Here is a 23,926-nt window from a genome sequence, read left to right on the forward strand (position 1 = left end):
TTCGTGTTTTCCATTACTTCAGTTTTTTTTCCTTTGAGCTGGGGTCTTAAATTTATGTTTCAAATAACTGAGTATCACTGCATTTTTAAAATATTTTAGTGATGTGAATAGTTTACCATCACTTAAACGTTTAAAAACTGTGGTGATGTTACACCAAAAACTTAGCTTTTTTACTATGATGTTGTAGTGGTAAGATTCATTTATTAGGTTAAAATTTAGAGAACTTAGTTAAGGTTCAGGAAAATATTGTTTACGTTCTTTATCGTTAAAGTAGTCAGACTGTAAAATTTGGTGTGAAAATCAAGTTTTTTCCCTTCATTCACTAGGGACAAAAAATAGCTTGGTCCTTTCTGAAATTACGTGTTATGGAGAAAAAATGCATTTCTTGTTTTGTGATAATCTTATTATTTTAACCCCCATATACTAAGTACTTTTATGTGCCACCAAACAACCTAATTTTTTTTTTTTTTTTTTTTTACTATTTTAGTTGATAGGCTCATCCCAAAATATGCTTTTTGGGACTGATCTAGAACCAGCATATTCTTCGTGAATCTCTTTAATTGATTGCAGTTGAGCTAGATGGTGGAGCCAAAATGCTATTGCCCTGTCTTCATCAACAGTTAATCAGTAAGTACTGGGCATTGCATACTTATATAGAACTTTTAAGTCCATAGTTTAAGCAATTATATAAATAAATATATGCTATATAAACATTTTTCTCTGAGTGTTCAGGTTTTAGAATTATTTGAGGGGAAGCAATCACAAAAGAGTATTGGGGTTAGAATTTGAGCTTTGAAAGCAGAGTATGGCTGGGAAATGGTTATTGGTAGAGAATTCTATTCCCTCCCCCAAAAAGGTATTTGTCCTCTTTATAGCCCCCCCTCCCCCCACCACCAAGTTTTCTTCTTTTACAGGCTTTTTTAAGATGAAGAAAAATTATCTCATTTCACCTCCACCGCAGCAGGAGAGAGAAGTTTTAATTGTAAGGTTAGCTAGACCTTAGTAGTTAATATTGAAGTAAAAACAGCAAAAGTAGATCTTACCTTTCGCGCATGTTTATCTTTCTGCTCACTTTATCCAACAACTATAGACCCTAATTTTTATTAATGTTGTAATAAAAGTGTTTCCTGAAAATATTGTTTTAAAGTTTTTTTCTTCATGCTCCATTAAGAACGTTGGGTTAAGTTAACATTTGTGACAATGAGTCAGTTAATGTGAACCCAGTGTCTGGGAACTTACAGCCTGGTACATAAATGTTAAAATTTTGAGGGGATTGGAAAGTGTGTCTTCTTGTAAAAACGTCAAAACTTTAAAACAGTTGGAAGAATTCCAGTTTTTTAATATCATATGTAGCATCTGCTTGGAGAAGGCAACGGCAACCCACTCCAGTACTCTTGCCTGGAAAATCCCATGGATGGGGGAGCCTGGTGGGCTGCCGTTTATGGGGTCGTACGGTTGGACACGACTGAAGCAACTTAGCAGCAGCAGCGTTAGCCTGCTTTCTCAAAGTGGGATTTTCTTTTTTAACAGTTTTCTCTTAACATCATCATTTTTAGCACTTATCCTCCCCTCTTACAAAAGGATTCCTTAGGAATTGGTTTGCTTCTAAATGCTTTGCATTCCAAAGCCTTTTCTGTCTTCAGATAATATGCAATGACCTGAGAAAATGAAAAACCTATTGCCAAGAGTCTTAAGTATGATTAATAACATGCAGTTATGAAATGTATGTGGTATTTGTTTGCTTTCCTATCTTTTTCTCCCTTCATTTTTTTTTCCTTTCGTGAAGAGGATGCTTGTAATAGAAGTCACAAATATGTTTTGTTTTTGTTTTGATTTCAGAAAGGTAAATGGTAAACTTAAATAAAAGAAGGAGCCTGATTATCGTGTCTTCTTTTTCAAGTTTATGGAAAGATCCCATTCCATGACTCAATAGCAGAAAGTTGTCATGAGAAAGCACACTGGAGAGCCCTTTATGAGCAATTTAACTTGTTTTTTTTTTTTGTTTGGTGGGTATATGAGAGGGATGTTAACCTTATCCCACTTTTTTAAGCTGCGTTTTAGTTGTGTGCACCCTGTCAGGCCATTCTTTCAAGCACCTGGTTATCTTTTTTGACCATTAGGTGTTAATGCATCAAATGAAATGCTTATTAGACTTATTTACTATCCACGTAGTTTTGTATTTGTTGAAGAAGTGTGGTTTAAAAATCAGCTTCAGTATGTTGATATACTTAATCTAAGTGAAAGCGAAAGTCCGTGGAACTCTCCAGGCCAGAATACTGCAGTGGGTAGCCTTTCCCTTCTCTAGGGGATCTTTCCAACCGAGGGATCAAACCTAGGTCCTCCTGCATTGCATGTGGATTCCTTACCAGCTGAGCCACAAGGGACTCTGCAACCCCATGGTCTAACACTCCAGGCTCATCTGTTCATGGGGATTCTTCAGATAAGAATGCTGGAGTAGATCGCCATGCCCTCCTCCAGGGGATCTTCCCAACCCAGGGATTAAACCCAGGTCTCCCTTATTGCAGGCAGACTCTTTACCCTCTGAGCCACCAGGGAAGCCTGAAAGGTGCTCACTCATGTCCGACTCTTTTCAACCCCGTGGAATTCTCCAAGCCAGAATACTGGAGTGGGTACCTTTCCTTCTCCAGGAGATCTTCCCAACCGAGGGACTGAACACAGATCTCCTGCATTGCAGGCGGATTCTTTACCAGCTGAGCCACAGTGTTTAGTATTCTTGCCTGGAGAATCTCCATGGACAGAGAAACCTGGAGAGTTAGATATTTATATTTAGATACACTCTAAAGTGATAATGTACTCCCTTTAAAGAGCTTCTCATGATGCTTAACATAAAGGACTCAATTTTGAATGGACAAAAATCTTAAAATGTAGCCAAATACACATTATATTAGCTCTTAAATCATGCACTGGGTGAAAGACGTTTTTGCTTTTTAATAAATGGTATGATTATATTGCCAAATAAGGTATGAAGTGGTGCACCATGAAATGAATGATTACTACCAAGTAATTTTCTTTTACTCTAATAATGTCACTGTTTCCAGTGGTTGGTAATTGAAGTCAACAACTTAAAGCCTTTTATAATAAATCCCAGTAATATCTTTATTGACATTTTATGGTATATAATCATATTACCTTAAAACAAAGCCATAATGAACATTAGTTAGCTACCATAATTCAGTATGCCTTATGTTCATTTACAGCTCTGCTGCTCACACTTTCCACAAAGTATAAAGAACAAATCCCCAGGGGCCTGGGACCATAGTTCAAAGCACTCAACATCAACCATGAAGTGTTCCCCATTCCCATTTTTAATAAAATCATTATTTAAGATATTATTCTGTGGTGGTGTCTGTTTTCTGACATCCTTCTATGTACCCTTGTTCAGGATGTAGGAATTTGTTACCTATTCTCTTCCACTAAGACTTTCTATTTAGCAGATTTTTCATTCTTTCAAAATAAAAATTTTAAAACATTTTTCAAATTATTATACGTTACTAAGCAAATCCCCATATAAGCATTTCCTAAGGTGTTAGTTACCTATCACCAGGTCTCATAGTGGCCAAAATAGTCTATAAGAGCAAGACCTTGAAAACAAAAATGTTCAGTAACAGGTTAATGCTTAGATAAGTTTGGGTACTATGTACCCAAATAAAGTGCTATGAAAGAGTTAACTAGTAATATTGGAAAGTCAGTGCAAAATAGTTATAAAAGATATAATAGGTATTATTTAAAGCAATAAACATCACAAAAATTTGGAACATCATCACACAGAGAAAGAATGATTTTCTTATGTTGAGAAAGGAAAAAAGACATTTGAAAATGAAATGTGTCCTTACTGCCTTATTAGTTGATTATCCCAGAAACTTTATCTCAGCTAGTGTTTCTCAGTCTTTGCCTTATCCAATAAAATTCTGGTGCTTTTATGTTCTGTAGCTTGCCTGATTTCCTGCTGCAAAACTATTGTAATATTTTTCATGCCATGTAGTCTCATCCCATCTTGTAATGTGGAATCATAACTTCAAGATTGAAGGGTCAGCAAATGTTAGCTCTGCTTCTCGTGATCTCTACTAATGTTTGATACCCTTCTCACCTTAAACTTGAGTACTGTGCTTGGGAATCAGTGACATTTTTCTACAAAACTAGGAAGAAATGCCACTTTTCTTGGTTTGATCTAGTTTTTGGAAGATTTGATACTTCAGTTAAGTTGCTCAGCTGCGTTTGACTCTTTGCGATCCCATCAACTGCAGCACACCAGTCTTCCCTGTCCTTCACTAACTACCAGAGCTTGCTCAAACTCATGTCCATTGAGTTGGTAATGCCATCCAACCTATCTCATCCTCTGTCTCCCCCTTTCCTCCTGCCCTCTTTTCCAGCATCAGGGTCTTTTCCATGCTCAATAAATCTTTAATCCAATTTTCTGTTGATGGGCAGGGCTGTGTTCCCTCCCTGTTGTTTGGCTTGAGGCCAAACTGTCACCCAGACTCCTGGACACTCACAGGCAAGTCACAGCCTGTTGCATAAGTTCTCTTAGAGGAGGTCACCATCAGTCGCACCATAGAGACACTGAGCAGATGACCCACAAACTGCAGAACAATTATACCAGAGAAATTCTCGTACTGTTAAAGTTCTAGGACCCACAACAGATTTCCTAACCTGGAGAATCTGAGAACCCCCTAGGGAATTTGACTTGGGAGGCCAGTGGGATTAAATTACAGAACTTCCACAGGACTGGGGAAACAGATTCTTGGAGGGCACAAACAAAACCTTGTGTGCACCAGGAGAAGGGAGCAGTGTGTCCCCACAAGAGAGTGATTTGATAATTGCCCAGTAAATCAGGAAAATTATGTAGGTTTAATTGATGGAAATAACTAGTTTAAGATAATCCAATAAATAAATGACATCATACAGAACTGGAGTAGAGTGAAGGACTCATTTCCTTAAATTGTAAAATAACAGATTCAAGAATAGTGGGTTTTTTTGGTTTCACATTGAGTAGGGTCATCATGTTCATTGGGAGCTATAAATGTAAACAAATACATTTCTCATTTAAGTATTATAAAAATGTTTTGTACCACATTTCAGGTATTCTTGATTTTACTGAAGTATTGTTTCAGATGCCCCCCAAATGATGGAAGCATGCCAAAATGCCATTTCACCAATTAAAAATGGATGTTAAAATTTTTTTCCTTTCAAGTTCTCACAGTTGGTAAAACAGTACATATGGTATAACCCATTTTAGATAAAGAAGGGAAGATCTAAATGGGATGATGGTATGTGTTTATTTGCCCCCAAAATTTGATATTAGATATATATATTTATCCCTGATAAACCAAGTGGAGAATGGGTTTTCAATTTAGGCACAGTTTCATGCATAATGATTACAATACAAAGCACTAAATTACTCAGTTTTGTACCTTACTTTCACAAGTTGATTTATTCACCAGTATTTTTCACTTAGTCTAATAGTTATACTAAGATACAGATGTATTCTTCCTATAAATAACAGCTCTCTTGACTCTACCATCAGCAGTGTCTACTCACTCTACTTAACTTGAAAGCTAAACCTTGTAGACCTGTTTTGCATTACCTTCTATACTTAAAATTCTCTGTATCCCAGTAGATGACCAGTGTTCTCAGTATTGCTGAATCAAGTAGTCACTTCTCCATCTTATCCTCTCAGCAGTATTTAACAGTCGGCTACTTAGTGCTCTTTGAATCTCTCTTATTTTCCTCCTGTATCCTGGCTGGTCCTTCTCAGTCTCCTTTACTTGTTTGTGTATTGCTTGACTTTCCAGTAGTACTGGGCTATCTTCTCTAACTTCTCTAGTTGATCTTATCTCTACTGTTTGCATGCCACCAACTCATTTATCATTACCTAATTCTTGCCTGTTGAATCACAGCTTCCAACTGGTAACTTGACATCTTCATTTGGGTGCCTTATATCTTAATTTGTTAATATTAACAGTAATAAAATACTTAATAAAATATATTTTAGTGCCCCAAAACTCAGCTATTCAAGCCAGAAGCCTAGGAATCATCTTGAAATAGCTCCTGTTTCTTAATCTCCTTTCAGCAAATCCTGTCAACACTGCCTCCAAAATAAATTCTCTGTCCAGACTCCTTTCATTTCTGCCACCTATTGTGACAGTCACTTCTTAGACAACTGCTTGTCTCTTGACTTAGTCCCTTATCTGTCCTCCATGTTACAATCTGAATGATCTTTTTAAAATGTAAATTATATTTCCCAATTTAAAACAGTCCAAGAATTTGTAAGGCCTTGTGAAACATGCCCCTGCCTTTTCCTCCAGTCTTAAATTCAGCCACTCTCCCTCTTGCACAAAAGCCTCTGCATGGTGGCTTTTTTACTCCACTCCCACCCAGCCAAGTCAGGTCCCACCTTGAAGACGTGGCTGTTAATCTGTTGGCTGGCTTGCAGTCATGCCCTTGAAATGGTATCTCTTCATCTTGCTGTTGAGGCAGTGTAAAGTAGCCACTGAGATAAGTAAGGTTCAGTATTTGTAGTATGATAGTATTTCTGTAAAATATATGCAACAGGAAGGGATGCGTGTGTGGGTCACTCAGTTGTGTTCAACTCTTTGTAACCCCGTGGACTGTAGCTCTCCAGGCAAGAATACTGTAGTCGGTTGTCATTTCCTCCTCCAGTATATCTTCCCAACCCAGGTCTCCTGCATTGCAACCAGATTCTTTACTGTCTGAACCACCAGAGAAGCCCCAGGGAGGGATATATATTTTCTTACATAACGTAACTGGAAGGAGGCATGAGAAATCAACAGCATTCTTTACCTTCATGAAAGGGATCTAGGTGACTGGGGAACTAAAGTGGAAAGTAGGGTTCACCATTACCTTTGAATTTTGAACCATGTAAATCTGTTACCTAAAAAAGAAAATTAGAGGAGTTTCTTAAATACTAATAATATAGACCATGTAGCTCTAACTACAAGAAGGGGAAAACCCCAGGAAAATGAGTCAAGAGCTTATATTTTGGGGTTTTAAAAAAGTAGCGACTGTCTTAGAGTGTCTCACACATTGAGAATGTGATATATATTTGTTGATTGAACAGATGTGCTAATTAATTTGTAAAGCAGTGTGGACCCATTTACTCATCTCCAACATGAATTACCAAACTTTTAAAAATGAACCTAGATTCCTGCTTTAAAGCTAGCACACTGTTTGCGTGCAAAATTATCACCTCAATTTTGATAACATAGATATCAAGAATGATAAAGCTCCTATCTAGCTATTTCAGACTCCCTTTTCCATGTACTGTTCTCACTTTTTTTTTCTTCTCAGAGTTTCAGATTAACTTGGGTCCTGAGATCACAGTCATTAAAATTCTAAGCCAGTAACAAATTTGCACTTATCAAATGAACAATTGTACTTTTTTGTTTGTTTTTACTTTGTTGTTTCTTTTTTAATAAAAGTACTGGCAAGGTTACCAGGAGTAGACTTTACATCTAAATGGTTGGACTATAAATTTGCACGTCCCTTCTGTAAAATAGACTGCAGTATGATTTAAGAGTTTATTTTGTTATTCTTTGATATAATAACTTTTTAAAGAGTACAGAAAAACCTCAGTTAAATATCTAGCTTGGCTTCCTTCACAGTTTTCAGTGCAGGATATAAAAGTGCTTCTATGGTATAGTCTCATAAACATGTTGAGAGTGAATTATAATTTTGGAAAGTTTATGGATGATTTAAACTTTCTTTAACATTTCATTTTTCGTCTTCTGGAGTAGGTACAAACCAGCTTTTAAGAAGTTTTTAATGGATTCAGAAATGAGAACAACACGAAATCTATTAACTGACTGGATGTTTCTCTAGCAGAATCTGTACCTGTCGCACTGCAGACTCGTTTATGTATAGCAGTTCTTAAAGATACCCATCCTGGAGAGGAGTTAATTAAAATACTGCAAAAATGAGGAATTTAATTATTGGTTTTGCATCCCCTTAAACCTAAAATCTTATTATACTTTTTAATTTTTGGTTGATCCTTTGGGATGAAAATGAGAATCCTATTAAAAAATCCTTTAAAGTCAAGTCAATTCAAATTTTGTAAATTTCACATTACATTGAAAAGTTTGTTTATAATGTACATTTTCTGGCCTGATTGTTTAGGATTTCTTTTCCCCACAAATCCCTAGGCAGAGTTAACAGATAGTTTATGGTTTTTAATACTTTAAGATGAAATATAGTACTACATATAAAGAGAGGTGCTAATTATTACAAAGAAAAAAATAACAGTTATTGGTAATACTTGTGGTACTGGTGGTTAGTGTACTCCCTGGATCCAGTTACATGTACCCATGTCTACAGTTCATAGAACCACTGGTATAGTTCAACTTGTTTTTTTTCCAAGAAAGCTTGACTGCCTAATGAGGGACAACTTACGTTGAGAAACCACGTGTAAACTGACTTAGTAAGCATAGGATCCTATCATTTCTGTTCTTCATTGGAGAATAGTTTTAGTGGCTGATTTTCAAAAGCACTGCTTAAAGAATTCTGGGTTGGTCCTTCCTCTTCTACTTGAGACATCACAGAGGCCAGAAGCTAAATTGTCATCAGCATACTGCTAGCAGACAGTTGTTTGTTCTCAATAAGTGTTATTGTGTAATGCTATTACTTTTTCAGAGTGTTGCAGAGGTAGGAACATGGGGGAGAAACAATCTGGATAACATGAAAGTGATGCTGGTGGCTCAGGGACGGCATCTGGATTCTGTGGGAAGGGCTATAGCTGATCCATCTGTTTTCTAGGTAAGCATTCCTTTGTTCTGGGTACCTCACCTCATGATTTGCAAATTTTCATCATAACTAAATCATGGTCTCCATTTATCTTTAATTTGGAAATGACATCTTTGACATTGTAAAATGAATGATGTCCTTCTAAAACAGTAGTTTGTATAGTAAAACTTGGATAAATCACTAGATCTTCACCATGTAAATGTTAGTAGTTCTTAAGTTTTTCTGCCAAGGAAAACTGCATTTGTGTAAATGGCAATTATATGTATAGACTAATATCTTACATATAGGAACCAAATAAATATTGAATGATTAATTTGAAACACATCAAGGCTTATGTCCTCTGTATTATTTACTTGGAGGCTTCCCAGATGGCTCAGCCGGTAAAGAATCTGCCTGCAATGCGGGAGACCAGGGATTGATCCCTGAGTCGGGAAGATCTCCTGGAGAAGGGAATGGCAACCCACTCCAGTTTTCTTGCCTGGAGAATTCCATGGACAGAGGAGCCTGGCGGGCTACAGTCCATGGGGTCGCAAAGAGTCAGACACGACTGAGCGACTAATAATAGACTACTAGACTAGACTATGTGGACCAGACCAAAATTGAGTGTTGAGACAAGAACTTCATTGAACATTACAAGGTAAGCCCAACGACTTCAGTTCAGGTCGCTGATTACAATTCAGTGCATTTCCGCCTGTCAGCCATGACATGGCTGCAATTAAAGTACTGATCATTCAGTTTGTCTAAACAAAAAAAAAAACAATTTAAGTGTAAAATAATAGGTGAAGACTCAGTTCTCTATTTCAAAAGAAGGCCTAGCTCCATGTCTATTAGGAAAACAGTTTGGTCAATGATAGATATATGTACTATTCAGTATTATTTAAAAAGTAACAGAATTATTTAGTGTTCATATTTTTCAGATAGTAATAAGCTTAAATACTTGTAAAAAAATGTTTTAGAGAAATAATTCTTAGATTAAGAGAAAAGTTGTGATGGATCTTCTGCTAAAGAATCGAAAGTTAAACACCTGAGTATATCACAGAGCTGCCAATTTAAAAAAGTGGTGAGAGTTTTTGCTCATATGTCAGACAACTTGGAATAGACTGTCTTTCATTGGATGTTATAAAAATAACTTTTTTTAAAAAGTAAATGCTTTAAGTTTTTAATTGATCATTGCATTTAGATTGTTGAAGATTATTCTAACTAATTCTAAGTAATTGGTATAAACTTTGGAAAAACAAAGTTTTGAAACTTGAACCATCATTGCAGTTTCACACAAAGAATACTGTAGGCGGATATATTTGGAGAGGGCTATTTTATGTTCATATTTGGAAATGATTTTTTAAACCCTAATCTGAAACCTGTTCTTTTACAGATTTGAGTATGAGCACAGTTGAAGAGGATTCTGACACAGTGACAGTAGAAACTGTGGACTCTGTGACTTTGACTCGGGACACAGACGGGAACCTCATTCTTCATTGCCCTCATAATGGTAGGAGAACCTGCTGACATATAATTATAAATCTTTTTGGATTTCTGGATTTCATGTCACCTTTAAACCTTATTACTCAGTTTAGTCTAGAATAGTAGAAAAGGAGGTTATTTCTTAGATAACCTTAATTCACATTTATATTTTTGAAATATACTTTGTATATTTTCTGAATTTACCATAAATTTCTATCTTTATGAATCTTGTAGTTATTTTATAAGTAGAATTTGTTGAGTTTCTAATGATGATGGATTAACTATAAATACACTTCTTCTTTGACACCATTTGATACCAGCAGTATATACAGTATATTAGAAAATGTAGACATAATCCTGCCAATAAACACAGAAGAATTGTTTTTCTCTAGAACCTGTGTTAGAGAATTTTACATGACTGTTTGAATAGGACTTAATATCATTTGTAATGAACTAAGATTCAGTTGACTTGAGGCTTGTGGTTTTGTTATTTCTCTACCTGTTCCGTATTTATATTTATTTTGCTTTATAAGTTTATCCTTGTTCAACCTAGGTTCTGTGTTCTTTTTTCACTTTGTACTTAATCCCTATGTTATTTCATTCAAATTTGTGGTTTTAATTTCTGCATAGCTACTACAATGATTTAAACCTCTCTTTATTCTCAATTCTGTTTCTCATAGGCACCTTAAATTTCACATGTCTCAAACTATGTCTCAGGTCCCCTTTCCTTTGTTCAGGTTCTCATTTCCCACATGAGTAGCCTTTTAGCCGATCTCTCACCTCTAATTTATCCTTCAAACTGCTGATGATGGTGGTCATGATTCAGTAGTACACAAAAGCTTTTTTTTTTTAAATAAGCTTCCCAGGATTTTTAGAATATAATTCAGTTTCTTTAATTTGGCACATAGGCCTCCCACCATCTCAGCTTTCTTTCCAGCTTCGTTTCCTGCCACATTTCATATATCTGTGTTCCAGCAGTTCACAACTGTTATTATTTTCCTAACTTATCATAAGCTTTTCATACCTCAGTATCACTCCACGTATTATTCCTACTGACAGTGATAATCATTTTCCCCTGGCTTCTGTTTGTTTTTGAAATTCAAGACACCTTTTCTAGAAACCTCCCTTCACCTCCAGTCTAAATTAAATGCTTCTCTTCTCATTTAACAGCCTCTTCATTCCACCTTCATCGTTCTTATTAAACTTTAGAAATTATAGTCATCTCCACTGTACTGTGAGCTCCTTGACAGTAGGGTGTCTCTCATTTTTCTGTTTCTCGAACTTAGCTGTTGGTAGGCATTCAGTAAATATCTGTGAGTAATTAAATAACCAATCTTTATCTTTACATGTGAAATATCTTGAAAGCCAGGTAATCACAGCACTGAAGTGTGATGTTTTAAAAAGGACCACCAGGACCAAGGTTCCTGGTTCCTTGTCGTAAGAAGTGGAGCTGAGGTAGGCATGTTAAAGGCAGTGAGTCTTATTGCACAGCTATCTTTTTCTGACTTAGCAAATTAATAAGATTATTTTACATTCATTACTTGTGGAAGATTTTGTTTCCTCCTTTTTTATTTGAAGATTTCTGAGATTTTTTGTTCTTGTCTTATTTCATTAGAAGCTGATGAAATAGACTCAGAAGATAGTACTGAACCTCCACATAAAAGGCTTTGCCTGTCTTCTGAGGATGATCAAAGTATTGATGATTCTACTCCTTGCATATCTGTTGTTGCACTTCCACGTAAGTCACTGTATTAACCTAGAGCTTCCCTTCTGAATCAAAATTCACATTGCAGGAGATTAAACTGGCATTTCAGTTTAACCCATCAGTTGGACCCATTATTTTTCTCCTCATTTAGTCAAAAAACCTTTAATCAGCTCTTAATGAGTGCTTATTTATGTGCCAGGCATGGCTCTACATACTTCTGCATATTGCTGAGTTTACTCTATCAACCTTTTATTTTAATTGACCCCCCATCTGAGAGTCTTTTTAGACATTTTCTTCATAGTGATGCTCTCCCACATGAAATTATAATTTCAGTATCATTGTTATTTTGTTTTTAATGTACTGTGTGTATGTATGTATGTCCTTGCTTTCTTAATAAAGAGAGTAAGATTTTTTCACCTCCTCTCCTAAGAAGCATATTCACCCTCATTGAGAAGGCACTCTCTAGAGTAGGTATTTTTATCCTTACGTTACAAATAAGAAAACTAAGGTACTGAGAGGTTAATAACTTGTCTAATGTCTTACCCAGGCATTCTGGTTCTTTTAGTTTATGTTCTTTTTATGTGTTATATGGCTAAATGGAAAGTAGAAGCCTGATAAGTTTATTCTCACTAAGATCATTTAGAATACACTGGATTCTAAGCAGGTGTAGTATTTTGGATGAAATACTGTTGGTGAAAGACTACAGCACACCAACTGTAATGTTAGATTATATTTCTCATTTGTTTAGCAAAGAATATGGAATCTGTTGAACCACGGTGGCCCTCCAAGGCTGGAATAGACACCTCAGCCCCCAACAATGGGGTTTGGGCCCAGGGCTATTGGTGATGCACTCTGCAGAGAGGAGGGCATTGCCATATCCAAGAGCTTCCAGTGGAAGAGAACTGAGGCTGGTTTTTCGTTGTCGAAAATCATGTCTTCACAAGCAGATGTGTACTTTGTATTTGGAGTTATTTGCTTGTTAAACTGAGCAGAAAAGGATAGTATTAACTGTAGTCACCATGCTGAACATTATATCCCCAAGATATAAAATAAAAATATTAATTAAGTCAGAATTTTTGCATGATTATCTTGATGTAAATTTTGACCTGTTAATTGATTTGGTTAGAGTGCCTTGAATGTGATTGTAGGCTTGATCTACACTGGATATTTTGTTCTATTTCATGGAGTAAGACTAAATCCTTCACACACTCACTTACCTGGATAAGATAATATGGATGTGTTGACATGAAAGTCCATGAGCTGTTTGATGTTGGGTCATAGCATCACTGTGTAGAGAGTCTGGAACCTAATTTACAGTAAGACTGAATTTATGAGGAGTGGCTTTAAGTTCCCTGGACTAGTAAGAACTATGTTGATAAAATCAATTTAGGAAAGTTTTTACATTTAAAAAAGTCCCCAAAAGCATGAAGTCCTATATCCATCACCATGTGGTACCAATTAAATGGGCAAGTCATTTATGCTGGACTTCATGAAGATGAATATTAATTTTAAAGTTTTAACTTTAATATTGAGGTTTTCTTCAGATGCTTTATAAAACTGAGTAACATTTATCTGTCTGAGCCTTAAAAGTTCTCTTAACTCTCGTGTTAATCAGTGTAGATCACTTGCTACTTTTTGCAGTCATTTGCACACATTCACTCCATTACCTATTCATCATTAAAACTGTTGGTGGAGTTTCCCTGGTGACTCAGTGGTAATCTGCCTGCCAATGCAGGAGACACGGGCTTGATCCTTGGTCCGGGAAGATCCCACATACCATGGAGCAACTAAGCCTGTGCACCAAACTACTGAAGCCACTTGCCACCAACTGCTAAAGCCCGTGTGCCCTAGAGTCTGTGCTCCCCAACAGGAGAAACCACTGCAGTAAGAAGCCTGCACACCACAACTAGAGAAAAGCCCCGAGCAGCAATGAAGTCCCATCTCAGCCATACATAAATAAATAAAATTATTTAAAAATAAAGCTCTTGTGATTATTCATTTAGATGATCATTGGAGTTACTTTGCCTCTGATTCCTTTTGTTCTTCATGCTGCATTATTTGTCATTCCCATACCACTCTTGCTATTGTATATATTACTGGAGTCTGTTTGTATCCTACTTCAGACTTTGTTTTCCTGCCACTAATTCCTATCTTTGTGGTTTACTTTCTCTGATACTTCTGCAGTCCTTTGCCCCAGTGGAACCCGTTGACTTTAGCACTTTTCAGTTATTTCTTCTTTACTTGTTTTCTTGTTTCCTTCTTACCGAGTTTCAGTTTTTATGGTAAATCATTATAATCTCTGTCTTGCATTTACCCTGAGATCCTTTTTTCTTCCCCTCACCTTTCTTTTTTTTTTTTTACTTATTTAATGCTGTTTATTGAATCAATATCATTCTGTTAGCTTCTTCTTTATTCATTTATTTTTATTAGTTGGAGGCTAATTACTTTACAATATTGTAGTGGCTTTTGTCATACATTGACATGAATCAGCCATGGATTTACATGTATTCCCCATCCCGATCCCACCTCCCACCTCCCTCTCTACACCTCACCTTTCTTTGACGAAACCACAACCCTGGGTCAGTTTGTCTGCCTATTTATGACTATACCAGTATAGTTAATTGAAAAGGATTGGAGAAAAAAAGCACAAGTAAGGTGACTGCTCTCATTTTAAATTTATGATCATTAAACGGGTTCTTTATGTTGCCTCCCAGTCATACCATACTTATCTGGTGTTCTTTCTCCCACTGTAAGATGACTGTTTCATGCATTCTGAAACCTCCAATACTTCTTCCACATTTTTAACTCTCAACTGATAGCGTTGCTTCCTACTTTACTGAGAAGTTTAAGTGGCCAGAAAATAGTTTCTGTAAGTTTCCACTACTACAAATGTATCTACAAACCCACTTGTATCTATGTCCATGTATTCTTGTCTTTTCACCCATCCAAGGCCAACCCTTCAATATACCAGATCCTATCCCTTTTGCCATGTAAGGACATAGTTGGAGGAATTCTCTCTTTTCTCTTCTGAATCAACAGTTTTTTCTTTGTCTTCTGGATCATTCCCATCAGCATTACAAAAATACGATAGTTTTTTCTTTAAAAAGTCCTGTTAGCTCACTTTGGGCTCCCATTCAGTTTCTCTACTTCCCTTTAGAACAGAAGTACCTTGAAAGAATTACCTACACTTGCCTTCATTTCTAATTCCTTTGTTCCATAAGCCCACTCCAATCAGTCTCTCAGCTTTTAATGCTATACTATAAATGTTGTCTCCAAAGACTTTCTTTTTTCTTCTTTTTTTCTTTTTTTAAGTTTTTTTCCAAAGACTTTCTTGTTGCTAAATTCAGTAGTGATTTTTTTTTTAGTCTTTGTCTTACTTGATCTCCCCACATTTTTAATCACTCCTCTCTCAGACTTGTTGTCACTTGGCTTCCACGGAATGCATTTTTCTAGTTTTCCCTCTGTTCATTTCTTCTTAGTCTCTTATGCTGACATGTCCACATCTCAGTAGTACCCAGGATTCAGTCTTAATTGCTTTTTTCTGTTTTTACTCCCTAGAATTCATGCTTTTAAATCCCCCGAGTTACTCCAGTCCATACCTCTCTTAACTCCAGGTGTTTGGGTTTAAACATCTAGCATGTTTAAAACTGACCTACATTTTTAAACTTGCTTCTTTCTAAGCTCTTCTCCCCATTTTATTATTGGTAGGTACATTCTTCCAGTAGATCAGGTTAAAAACTTTTTCAATTCCATTCTTGACTTTTTACTTTCTTTCTTATTTGGTTTGTCTGCATGTCCTGTTGGCTCTACCATCAAAATATATCCACAATTTGAACTACTTATCACCCTCACTTGCCTTCACTCTAGTCCAAGTCACACCTTTTACCTAGTAATAGATTATTGAATTAGCTTCTTCACTGATCTCCTTCCAGCTAGGGCTGTCCTTCAGGCTATTTTCCCCTTAGCAGCCAGGGTGATCCTGTTAAAATAAAACTCAGTTTTTATCACTCCTCTGCTCTAAATCTTACAATGGTCACCTCAGTGGAAGAGAATTAAAGCCAAAGTCTTCATTTACAGTGGCCTTCAAATCCTACACGATATCTTGTTTGGTCTAACTGTGCAAACTGTCCTTGCAGTTTCTGTGAACAATCTGGGCAGGTGCTCAGAATGTTTTTGCACTTGGCTTTCCATCTGCCTTAAGTGCTATCTCTCAAGATACCTTCATGACTAGCCCTTTTCCTCGATTTGTTCCAAATCCTGGTTACTTTTCCTGGCATCCTATTTAAAATTTCAAACACTTGACCCCACTCCCAACACATTTCCCATACTTCATTTTTTCTCCTTAACACTTTTCCAACATAATGTTGTGTTAATTTTGTCTTCCCCCTAGACTCTCTAAGTGCCTTGAAGGCAGAATTGGGGGCGGGGGGGGGGGGGGGGGGAGGGGGGGGGTTGTTTATTGTTGTCTCTCCGTTGCCCAGAACAGTACCTTGCATGTATAAGTGCGCTGCTGCTGCTAAGTCACTTCAGTCGTATCCAACTCTGTGCGACCCCATAGATGGCAGCCCAACAGGCTCCCCGTCCCTGGGATTCTCCAGGCAAGAACGCTGGAGTGGGCTGCCATTTCCTTCTCCAATGCATGAAAGTGAAAAGTGAAAGTGAAGTCGCTCAGTCATGTCCAACTCTTAGCGACGCCGTGGACTGCAGCCCACCAGGCTCCTCCGTCCATGGGGTTTTCCAGGCACGAGTACTGGAGTGGGGTGCCATTGCCTTCTCCAGTGCAGGAAAGTGAAAAGTGAAAGTGAAGTCGCTCAGTCCTGTCCGACTCTTCGAGACCCCATGGACTGCAGCCCACCGGGCTCCTCCGTCCGTGCGGTTTTCCAGGCACGAGTAATGGAGTGGGGTGCCATTGCCTTCTCCGTTGGTGCACAGTAGATACTCGTTAAGCAAGTATATCTGTATGCATATCATACACACTTAGGTGTATGGGTGTATTGGCGAGGAATATGTTAAGAAATTAGATGATCACATCCTAATTCTTTGGATATATTTTTTAATAATTAGGACCTGCTTTTATTAGTCTGGAGATGAACTGTTCTTTTTCTTGAAGTTTCAGAAAATGATCAGAGCTTTGAGGTGACCATGACTGCAACCACAGAGGTGGCAGATGATGAGATTGCTGAGGGAACTGTGACACAGATCCAGGTATAGTAAGTCTTTGTATGGCTGTAAGAACATTATCCTTCATACATAACCTTAGCTGATCAAATGATGAGATGAGATTCTGTCCGACAACATGTGTGAGTGCTCCGTCTCTTCATTCACATCTGACTCTGCAACTCCATAGACTGTAGCCTGCCAGGCTTTCTGTCCATGGGCTTCTCCAGGCAAGAATACTGGAGTGGGTTGCTATGCCCTCCTCCAGAGGATCTTGCCGACCCAGGGATTGAACCAGTCTCTTATACCTCCTGCATCGTCTGGTGGCTTCTTTTCCTCTAGCTCCACCTGAGAAGCCCTGAGTCTGAAAAAGTAGCAATCACAGAATGGAAGTAAGACTTATTATTCATCCAGGTTGCCAGTCCCCACATGAGTCTCAGAATTGTAAACAATGATAGAATTTTAAAGCTCATACGTTGTGGAGTGGTTCACATCTGTTGAACTAGATAATGCATGTGCATTCTCTATCTCCCTAGAGTGACCTCTTTTGAGCTGTTAAGTAACTTTAAATCTTATCTACCAGTTATATGAGATACTGATTGGGATATAAAACTTTTTAAAATAAGCTTTACCCAGCAGTTATCTGTAGTGAGTGATTTAGAAAGGTTCCATGTGTTCTCTGCCCTAATGTGAATGAAAGCTGGTCATCTCAAATACATTTTAACTATAACAGTGGTAGTCATAGTTGCTTTTGATAACCTGTACAACTAGATAGATTTTACCGTGTGTTGAGGTTAAATAATTAGCCTGTTTTCCTATATGAACTTCTTTAATTGTTTCGTGTTATTTCTGCCAAAAGCAATCATCATTCTTAGCTCTCTTCAGTGGCCAGCAGCTTAAATCTATTTTACTTGTAAGTTTATTTCTGGCTGATTGTTTTTTTGCTCTGTCTCTTCATTTAATAAAATACTTTTTAGCAGACAGTAGAGTCATTGTACCATTATTTTCTTAAGCAAAGCGTCATAATGACCCTTCTTCATTACGAAGTAGGTTCAAGTTGATACATGTCATGGACTAAGGACGTTTCAGAAGGTGTACTGTGAATTACAGTGAGGAGCTTGTGAGCTTCAGAGCAGTCCCAGAATGACAGGATTTCCAGAGAAGCAAGTCTCTAATATGTTTCAGACATCTTTGAGGCAGGCTGGGGAATTTGAACAGAAATTTTTTCTAAATCCTGAGAAACAATAGGGCACATTCTTTCTTCAGAATGGATCTTGCAGGACTTCCCTGGTGGCCCAGTGCTTAAGAATCCACCTGCCAGTGGCGTAAACATGGATTCGATCACTGGTCCAGGAAGACCCCGCATGCAGGGGGGCAGAGAAGCCACTGCACCACAACTGCTGAGCCTGTGCTCCGGGCCCGGGAGCCACAACCGCTGAAGCTTCACAGCCTAGAGCCCTGCTCTGGGGCAGGAGAAGCCACTGCAGTAAGAAGCCAGTTAACTAACTAGAGAGCCAAAAAGAAATAAGAACTTTTACAACAGTTCTTGTCATTCATTTCATTTGTAATGTAGGCTCACTTCCATTTTTAGCATGTTGAAAATAACTATATACATATGTCTGATTTGGTTTACAACCTAGTTACTATCAGATTGATCAGTGGCAATGTACACAAGTTTTAGGGTTGTTTTGTTTGGATTATTTCCAAAGAGTTAATGAGTTACAATCTAATACTAACCTCTTGGTTTGTTATTACCATTTTAGTGAGTGAAAAACTTTTAATATTAAATTTCTAATGTTTTTTTAAATGAGATTAACATTAGATTGGGAGTGAAAGTCAGCACAGTTTAAAGTTCAGAAATAGTGTGATTTTTGCTGTGCCCTTTGTGTCAAACTAGGTGTAGTTATTTCACCTAGTTTAGTAGCTAGTGCCCCTTATCCCATTCCAGTGGTGGGACTAGGTTGAAAAACAATTAGGAACTAAATTAACTTCCCGTGTATGTAGTACATTGTGGTTGAAAGAGATATTTAGGGAGTGAAATATTTATTTTCAGATTTCTAAACCTGTATATATGATAAATAAGAAACCCAACAACCAATTCACAAAGACTTCATTTAGAAAAAGCAACAGTAAGTTAAACAAAGCCTGAGTAACTTGAAAAGATTTATATATAAAGTAGGAAAGTGTCTGGTACTAAGTTGCTTCAGCTATGACCAACTCTTTGCAACACTATACACTATAGCCAGCCAGGCTCCCCTGTCCTTCTCCAGGCAAGAATACTGGAGTAGGTTGCCATGCCCTCTTACTCCTAGGGATCTTCCAACCCAGGGATCAAACCCAGGTCTCATGTCTCCTGCATTGGCAGGCAAGTTCTTTACCACTAGAGCCACCTGGAAAGTTCTAAAGTAGTGAAAAACAGGGGTAAAATACCAAAAAACTTAATCACTATCTGTATACTAAATATAGATAGATAGCCTCTTAGGTACTAAGTCTCCTAATACACTCACTTTGATTGACAGTGTTGAAACTGCTAGAATTTAGTAATTAATTACTTCATTTGATGATTTTCATCATGTTTAAATTACATGGTTTAAGTAATGTAAATCTTCGTCAGGAAATTTTGCACCATAAGGCATTAAGTGTTTACCCAAAGATAGTAATTAATCATGAAAGGTTTATTCCTGAGATTCATAGAGTGGGCTTTGCTATATATTTAGACTCACTTTGGGAAATGGTGATTTTATTCTTTCAACAAACCTGTTAACGTAGGAGAAAGTCATCTCAGGAGACTTTTCTGCATTTCTTAAAAGTATAGTATGTATCAAGATCTTTTGATAGCTCTCCGTATTGTCCTTGATACATAACTCCTATATCAAATCTTACAGAATTGTGATCCTCAGAATGTAAGAGGCCTTGGATATTGTCTGACTAGTCTGTTTAAGTTCTCAGCTTTATAAGATCCTCTTAACCTTTAAAAGAAAAAAATCTATATGACTTTTTTGTATATGACACATAAATGCTGGGTTATAAAACTTTTCTTGTTCTAGTGATTTCTAGCTTTTGCCCATTTTTTTTTAAACACATTAATAAATACAAAATATTACCACTAGGTATAAAAATAGTAGGTAACAATAGGCATGGCTTTTCTCCTCACTGTGCCTTGGTTCTTCATGGACAGCTTCTCTTTTTGAAGTGAGATGTTTTCATATCTTCTTGAAAATAGAGATCCAGTTTCTGCCTACTCAAGAAACAGTCAATCTTTGTTATGACCTACCTCCAGAAAGTGACGCAGCTTAGTAGTTGATCCAGGCCAGCTAGGTTGAGTGGTCACTAGGCCTATGACTCTCCTCTTCTCCTGGTCTGCATATAACAGGCTCATCATACCTGATATGGTATGGCACTGTTGCCATATCTTCCTCACTTATACCATAGCTCTCTCTAGCCCACAGCCAAATCTCTTAAAAACAGCTTTGTTCCTGCAGAATTTTCTAGATATTTCCTAATTGCTGATAGCTGCATAAATACACTGAAAGCCACTGAATTGTATACTTTAAAGGGTGAATTTTATGATATGTGACATATCTTAGTAAAGCTTATTTAACTATATTTCTCAATACAGGCTATTTTATTGCAATAATAAAAAAATTAGTACCATATGGTTCTTTGAAAAGAAGATGCCTTTAGGAGGGTAGGTATCAGCTCTAAATACCTACCCTCCTAAATGTAAAAGTTGTCAGTAAACAATATGCAGACTACAGTTTTGCAATAACATCTTTTGAAATAGCCTGTTAATCTTTTAGATTGATCAACAGGTTACATTACAGATGACCGTATATTTAGGCAGCAAACTACCTATGAGAACATGAATATCATGACACTCGACCCAGCATTTCCATCCTATTTTATATATGAGCTTGTCTTATACATAGTAGTAGCAGTAGTAGTTGAGTTGCTAAGTCATGTCCGACTCTTGCGACCCCATGGACTATATGTTCCTCTGCCGGTGGGATTCTCCAAGCAAGAATACTGGAGTGGGTTGCCATTTCCATCTCCATGTTTTATACATATAGATATACAAATGGCTTTTTTTCTTGTTGAAGATAATTTTGTTTTCATGCTGTCTTAAAAGCAAGAAAATATTTGTCTTTCTATGAATTCAGTGTAGTTTTATTATATCTAAAATTAATTTCATGTTACTAGAAATTCATTTGTTTTAGATACAGCAGAGTTTTATAATGCTTAGCATTACACAGGTGAATCAGGTTGGGTGTTAAATCAAGCTGCCACTGTTTTGGTGTTTTTTGTTTTTTGTTTTTTTGCCTTTTCAAGATTCTACAGAATGAACAACTAGATGAAATATCTCCCTTGGGTAATGAGGAGGTTTCAGCAGTTAGCCAAGCATGGTTTACAACTAAAGAAGATAAGGATTCTCTAACTAACAAAGGTAAGATACACTGAATTTCAGTGACCAGTGGCAAAAGTGAGTGTCAAAAAGAGCTTGTAGTCATAAGGATCCTAATTTGGGCCTTCATAATTATGGTTAAATAGTTACAGTAATTTGAACCTAATCGAATTAAATTTGGCTCTGAATGGGACTGGGGAACCAATATTCATTTTACAATAATTGATCACTTGTCCCATATGAAGTAGGTTATAAACAAATGCACAGTGTTAACCATTTAAGTGAATACAGTTATTGCTTATGGGAGAAGAAAGTCAAACCTTTTCAAAGTTCTACTAACTTTGATCTGATAAGTTGCTTAGAGGTTTAAAGTAAGTGTTTATAGTGCTACCTCGCTTGTAAGCATTGCTAGGAAGCTACTTCAAGAAAGTGAGGGTTGTGTATATGCCACTCTGAAGTAAGGAAAGGAAACAAGAAATATGTAAATAGATTGTTTTCAACCCCTGTACAGTAACCTCTCATTAAGAATTAATTACTTGATATTCCAATATGTTATGTTTACCTTGTCCTAGAATCTTTTATATGTATTTTTTTCCCATAAAACATTTTTCACTGCAGAAATTTTTCAAAAAGTTTTGAGTGTGATTTGGCTTTTACACTTTTTATAAGTCCTGTCCTGCTGAAAGGGTAAGAGATGTAATTAAGAGGAAGTATTTTTTATGATTCTTTTACGTAAATTACCCCTGTTTACTAGGGTCACTTGTATTCTTTCTTAAAAACCAGAGGTCACAGAAGCAACTTTGCCTAGGGATTTTTCAGATTTCAGATGAATAAGACATTAAATTAGCTACATTCTTTCCTCTCAAAGAATAACATTATCAATAGCATTACTTGTTTTCTTTTAAAGGACATAAATGGAAGCAGGGGATGTGGTCCAAGGAAGAAATTGATATTTTGATGAACAATATTGAACGCTATTTGAAGGTATCTTATGGCAAATTTTTTTTGTTTCACTAATTTTTTGATTGCCAGTTGCAAAAATACCAAAGTAGCACTTTTAAGTAATTATGTAATCAATAATTGGCTAACATGTTGTAGCTTAATAATTTCAGTTGTATTATAGTATATTTACACATTTTGAATTCTCAGTTTAAAACAGCTTTATTGCTTTAGGTAACAGCCCAAAGTTAAGACAGAATTTTAATAGCCTCTCAGAATCTTAAAGCTCTATCTTTTCAAGCAGCCTATAAATTAGAATTTAAATTTATGCTATGTAAAGCCTAAGACATGTGTCTTCTTTGAATTTATGACATCTCACTAGTCCTTTCCCTTAAAAAAAATTAGTTCATTTTCATATTCAGGCTTAGTCATCCTCTTCATTAGATGACTGATGAAAACAATTTTTAAAGCACTGGAGATAGAAATTGCTTTAATACATAGTGTTAGCCTTTCAAATGCCAACAGTCCATGTGTGGTAATTCTGAAAACATGTGAAGAATGATAGAAGGCTTTGTTTGCATATTGGATAACATGTTGGGAATTCTGCATGAGAGCAGAAGGAAGAGTTTACTCTCAGGGTTAGGACAGGTACAGAAAATATTTACAAGAGTAAGGATTTGAGCTGAGTTTCAAAGAAAGGGGTGAGACTTAGGGATACAGTAGGGCAGAGTACATCATGAGAAATGCTGGGCTGGATGAAGCACAAGCTGGAATCAAGATTGCCGGGAGAAATATCAATAACCTCAGATATGCAGATGACACCAGCCTTACAGCAGAAAGCGAAGAAGAACTAAAGAGCCTCTTGATGAAAGTGAAAGAGGAGAGTGAAAAAGTTGGCTTAAAACTGAACATTCAGAAAACAAAAATGGCATTTTGTCCCATCACTTCGTGGCAAATAGATGGGGCAACAGTGGCAGACTTTATTTTGGGGGGGGGCTCCAAAATCACTGCAGATGGTGACTGCAGCCATGACATTAAAAGACACTTACTCCTTGCAACCAGATCTGAAAGAGACACATGCACCCCAATGTTCATCGCAGCACTGTTTATAATAGCCAGGACATGGAAGCAACCCAGATGCCCATCAGCAGACGAATGGATGAGGAAGCTGTGGTACATATACACCATGGAATATTACTCAGCCATTAAAAAGAATTCATTTGAATCAGTTCTAATGAGATGGATGAAACTGGAGCCCATTATACAGAGCGAAGTAAGCCAGAAAGATAAAGACCATTACAGTATACTAACACATATATATGGACTTTAGAAAGATGGTAATGAGAACCCTATATGCAAAACAGGAAAAGAGACTCAGATGTATAGAACAGACTTGTGGACTCTGGGAGAAGGCGAGGGTGGGATGTTTCAAGAGAACAGCATCAAAACATGTATATTATCTAGGGTGAAACAGATCACCAGCC

General features: G+C 36.9%; 1 protein-coding gene across 5 annotated transcripts in view; it reads left to right on the forward strand.

Annotated features, from left to right (window-relative positions):
- DMTF1 (cyclin D binding myb like transcription factor 1) overlaps positions 1 to 23,926 on the forward strand; it is a 46,721-nt gene that overhangs the window by 1,458 nt on the left and 21,337 nt on the right. For 3 of the 5 annotated variants that reach the window (XM_020911557.2, XM_020911560.2, XM_020911562.2), the window contains exons 1-7: positions 537 to 627; positions 8,668 to 8,790; positions 10,151 to 10,267; positions 11,855 to 11,977; positions 17,055 to 17,149; positions 21,431 to 21,545; positions 22,411 to 22,487. In XM_020911557.2, coding sequence (XP_020767216.2) covers positions 10,159 to 10,267; positions 11,855 to 11,977; positions 17,055 to 17,149; positions 21,431 to 21,545; positions 22,411 to 22,487 — 519 coding nt within the window. In that variant the 5' untranslated portion in view covers positions 537 to 627; positions 8,668 to 8,790; positions 10,151 to 10,158. Of the gene's footprint in view, positions 1 to 536; positions 628 to 8,667; positions 8,791 to 10,150; positions 10,268 to 11,854; positions 11,978 to 17,054; positions 17,150 to 21,430; positions 21,546 to 22,410; positions 22,488 to 23,926 lie in introns of those variants that run through there. The other 2 variants (XM_020911558.2, XM_070470079.1) reach the window with 2 other exon arrangements.

Source organism: Odocoileus virginianus, chromosome 1 (assembly GCF_023699985.2).
Source record: "Odocoileus virginianus isolate 20LAN1187 ecotype Illinois chromosome 1, Ovbor_1.2, whole genome shotgun sequence".
NCBI lineage: Eukaryota > Metazoa > Chordata > Mammalia > Artiodactyla > Cervidae > Odocoileus > Odocoileus virginianus.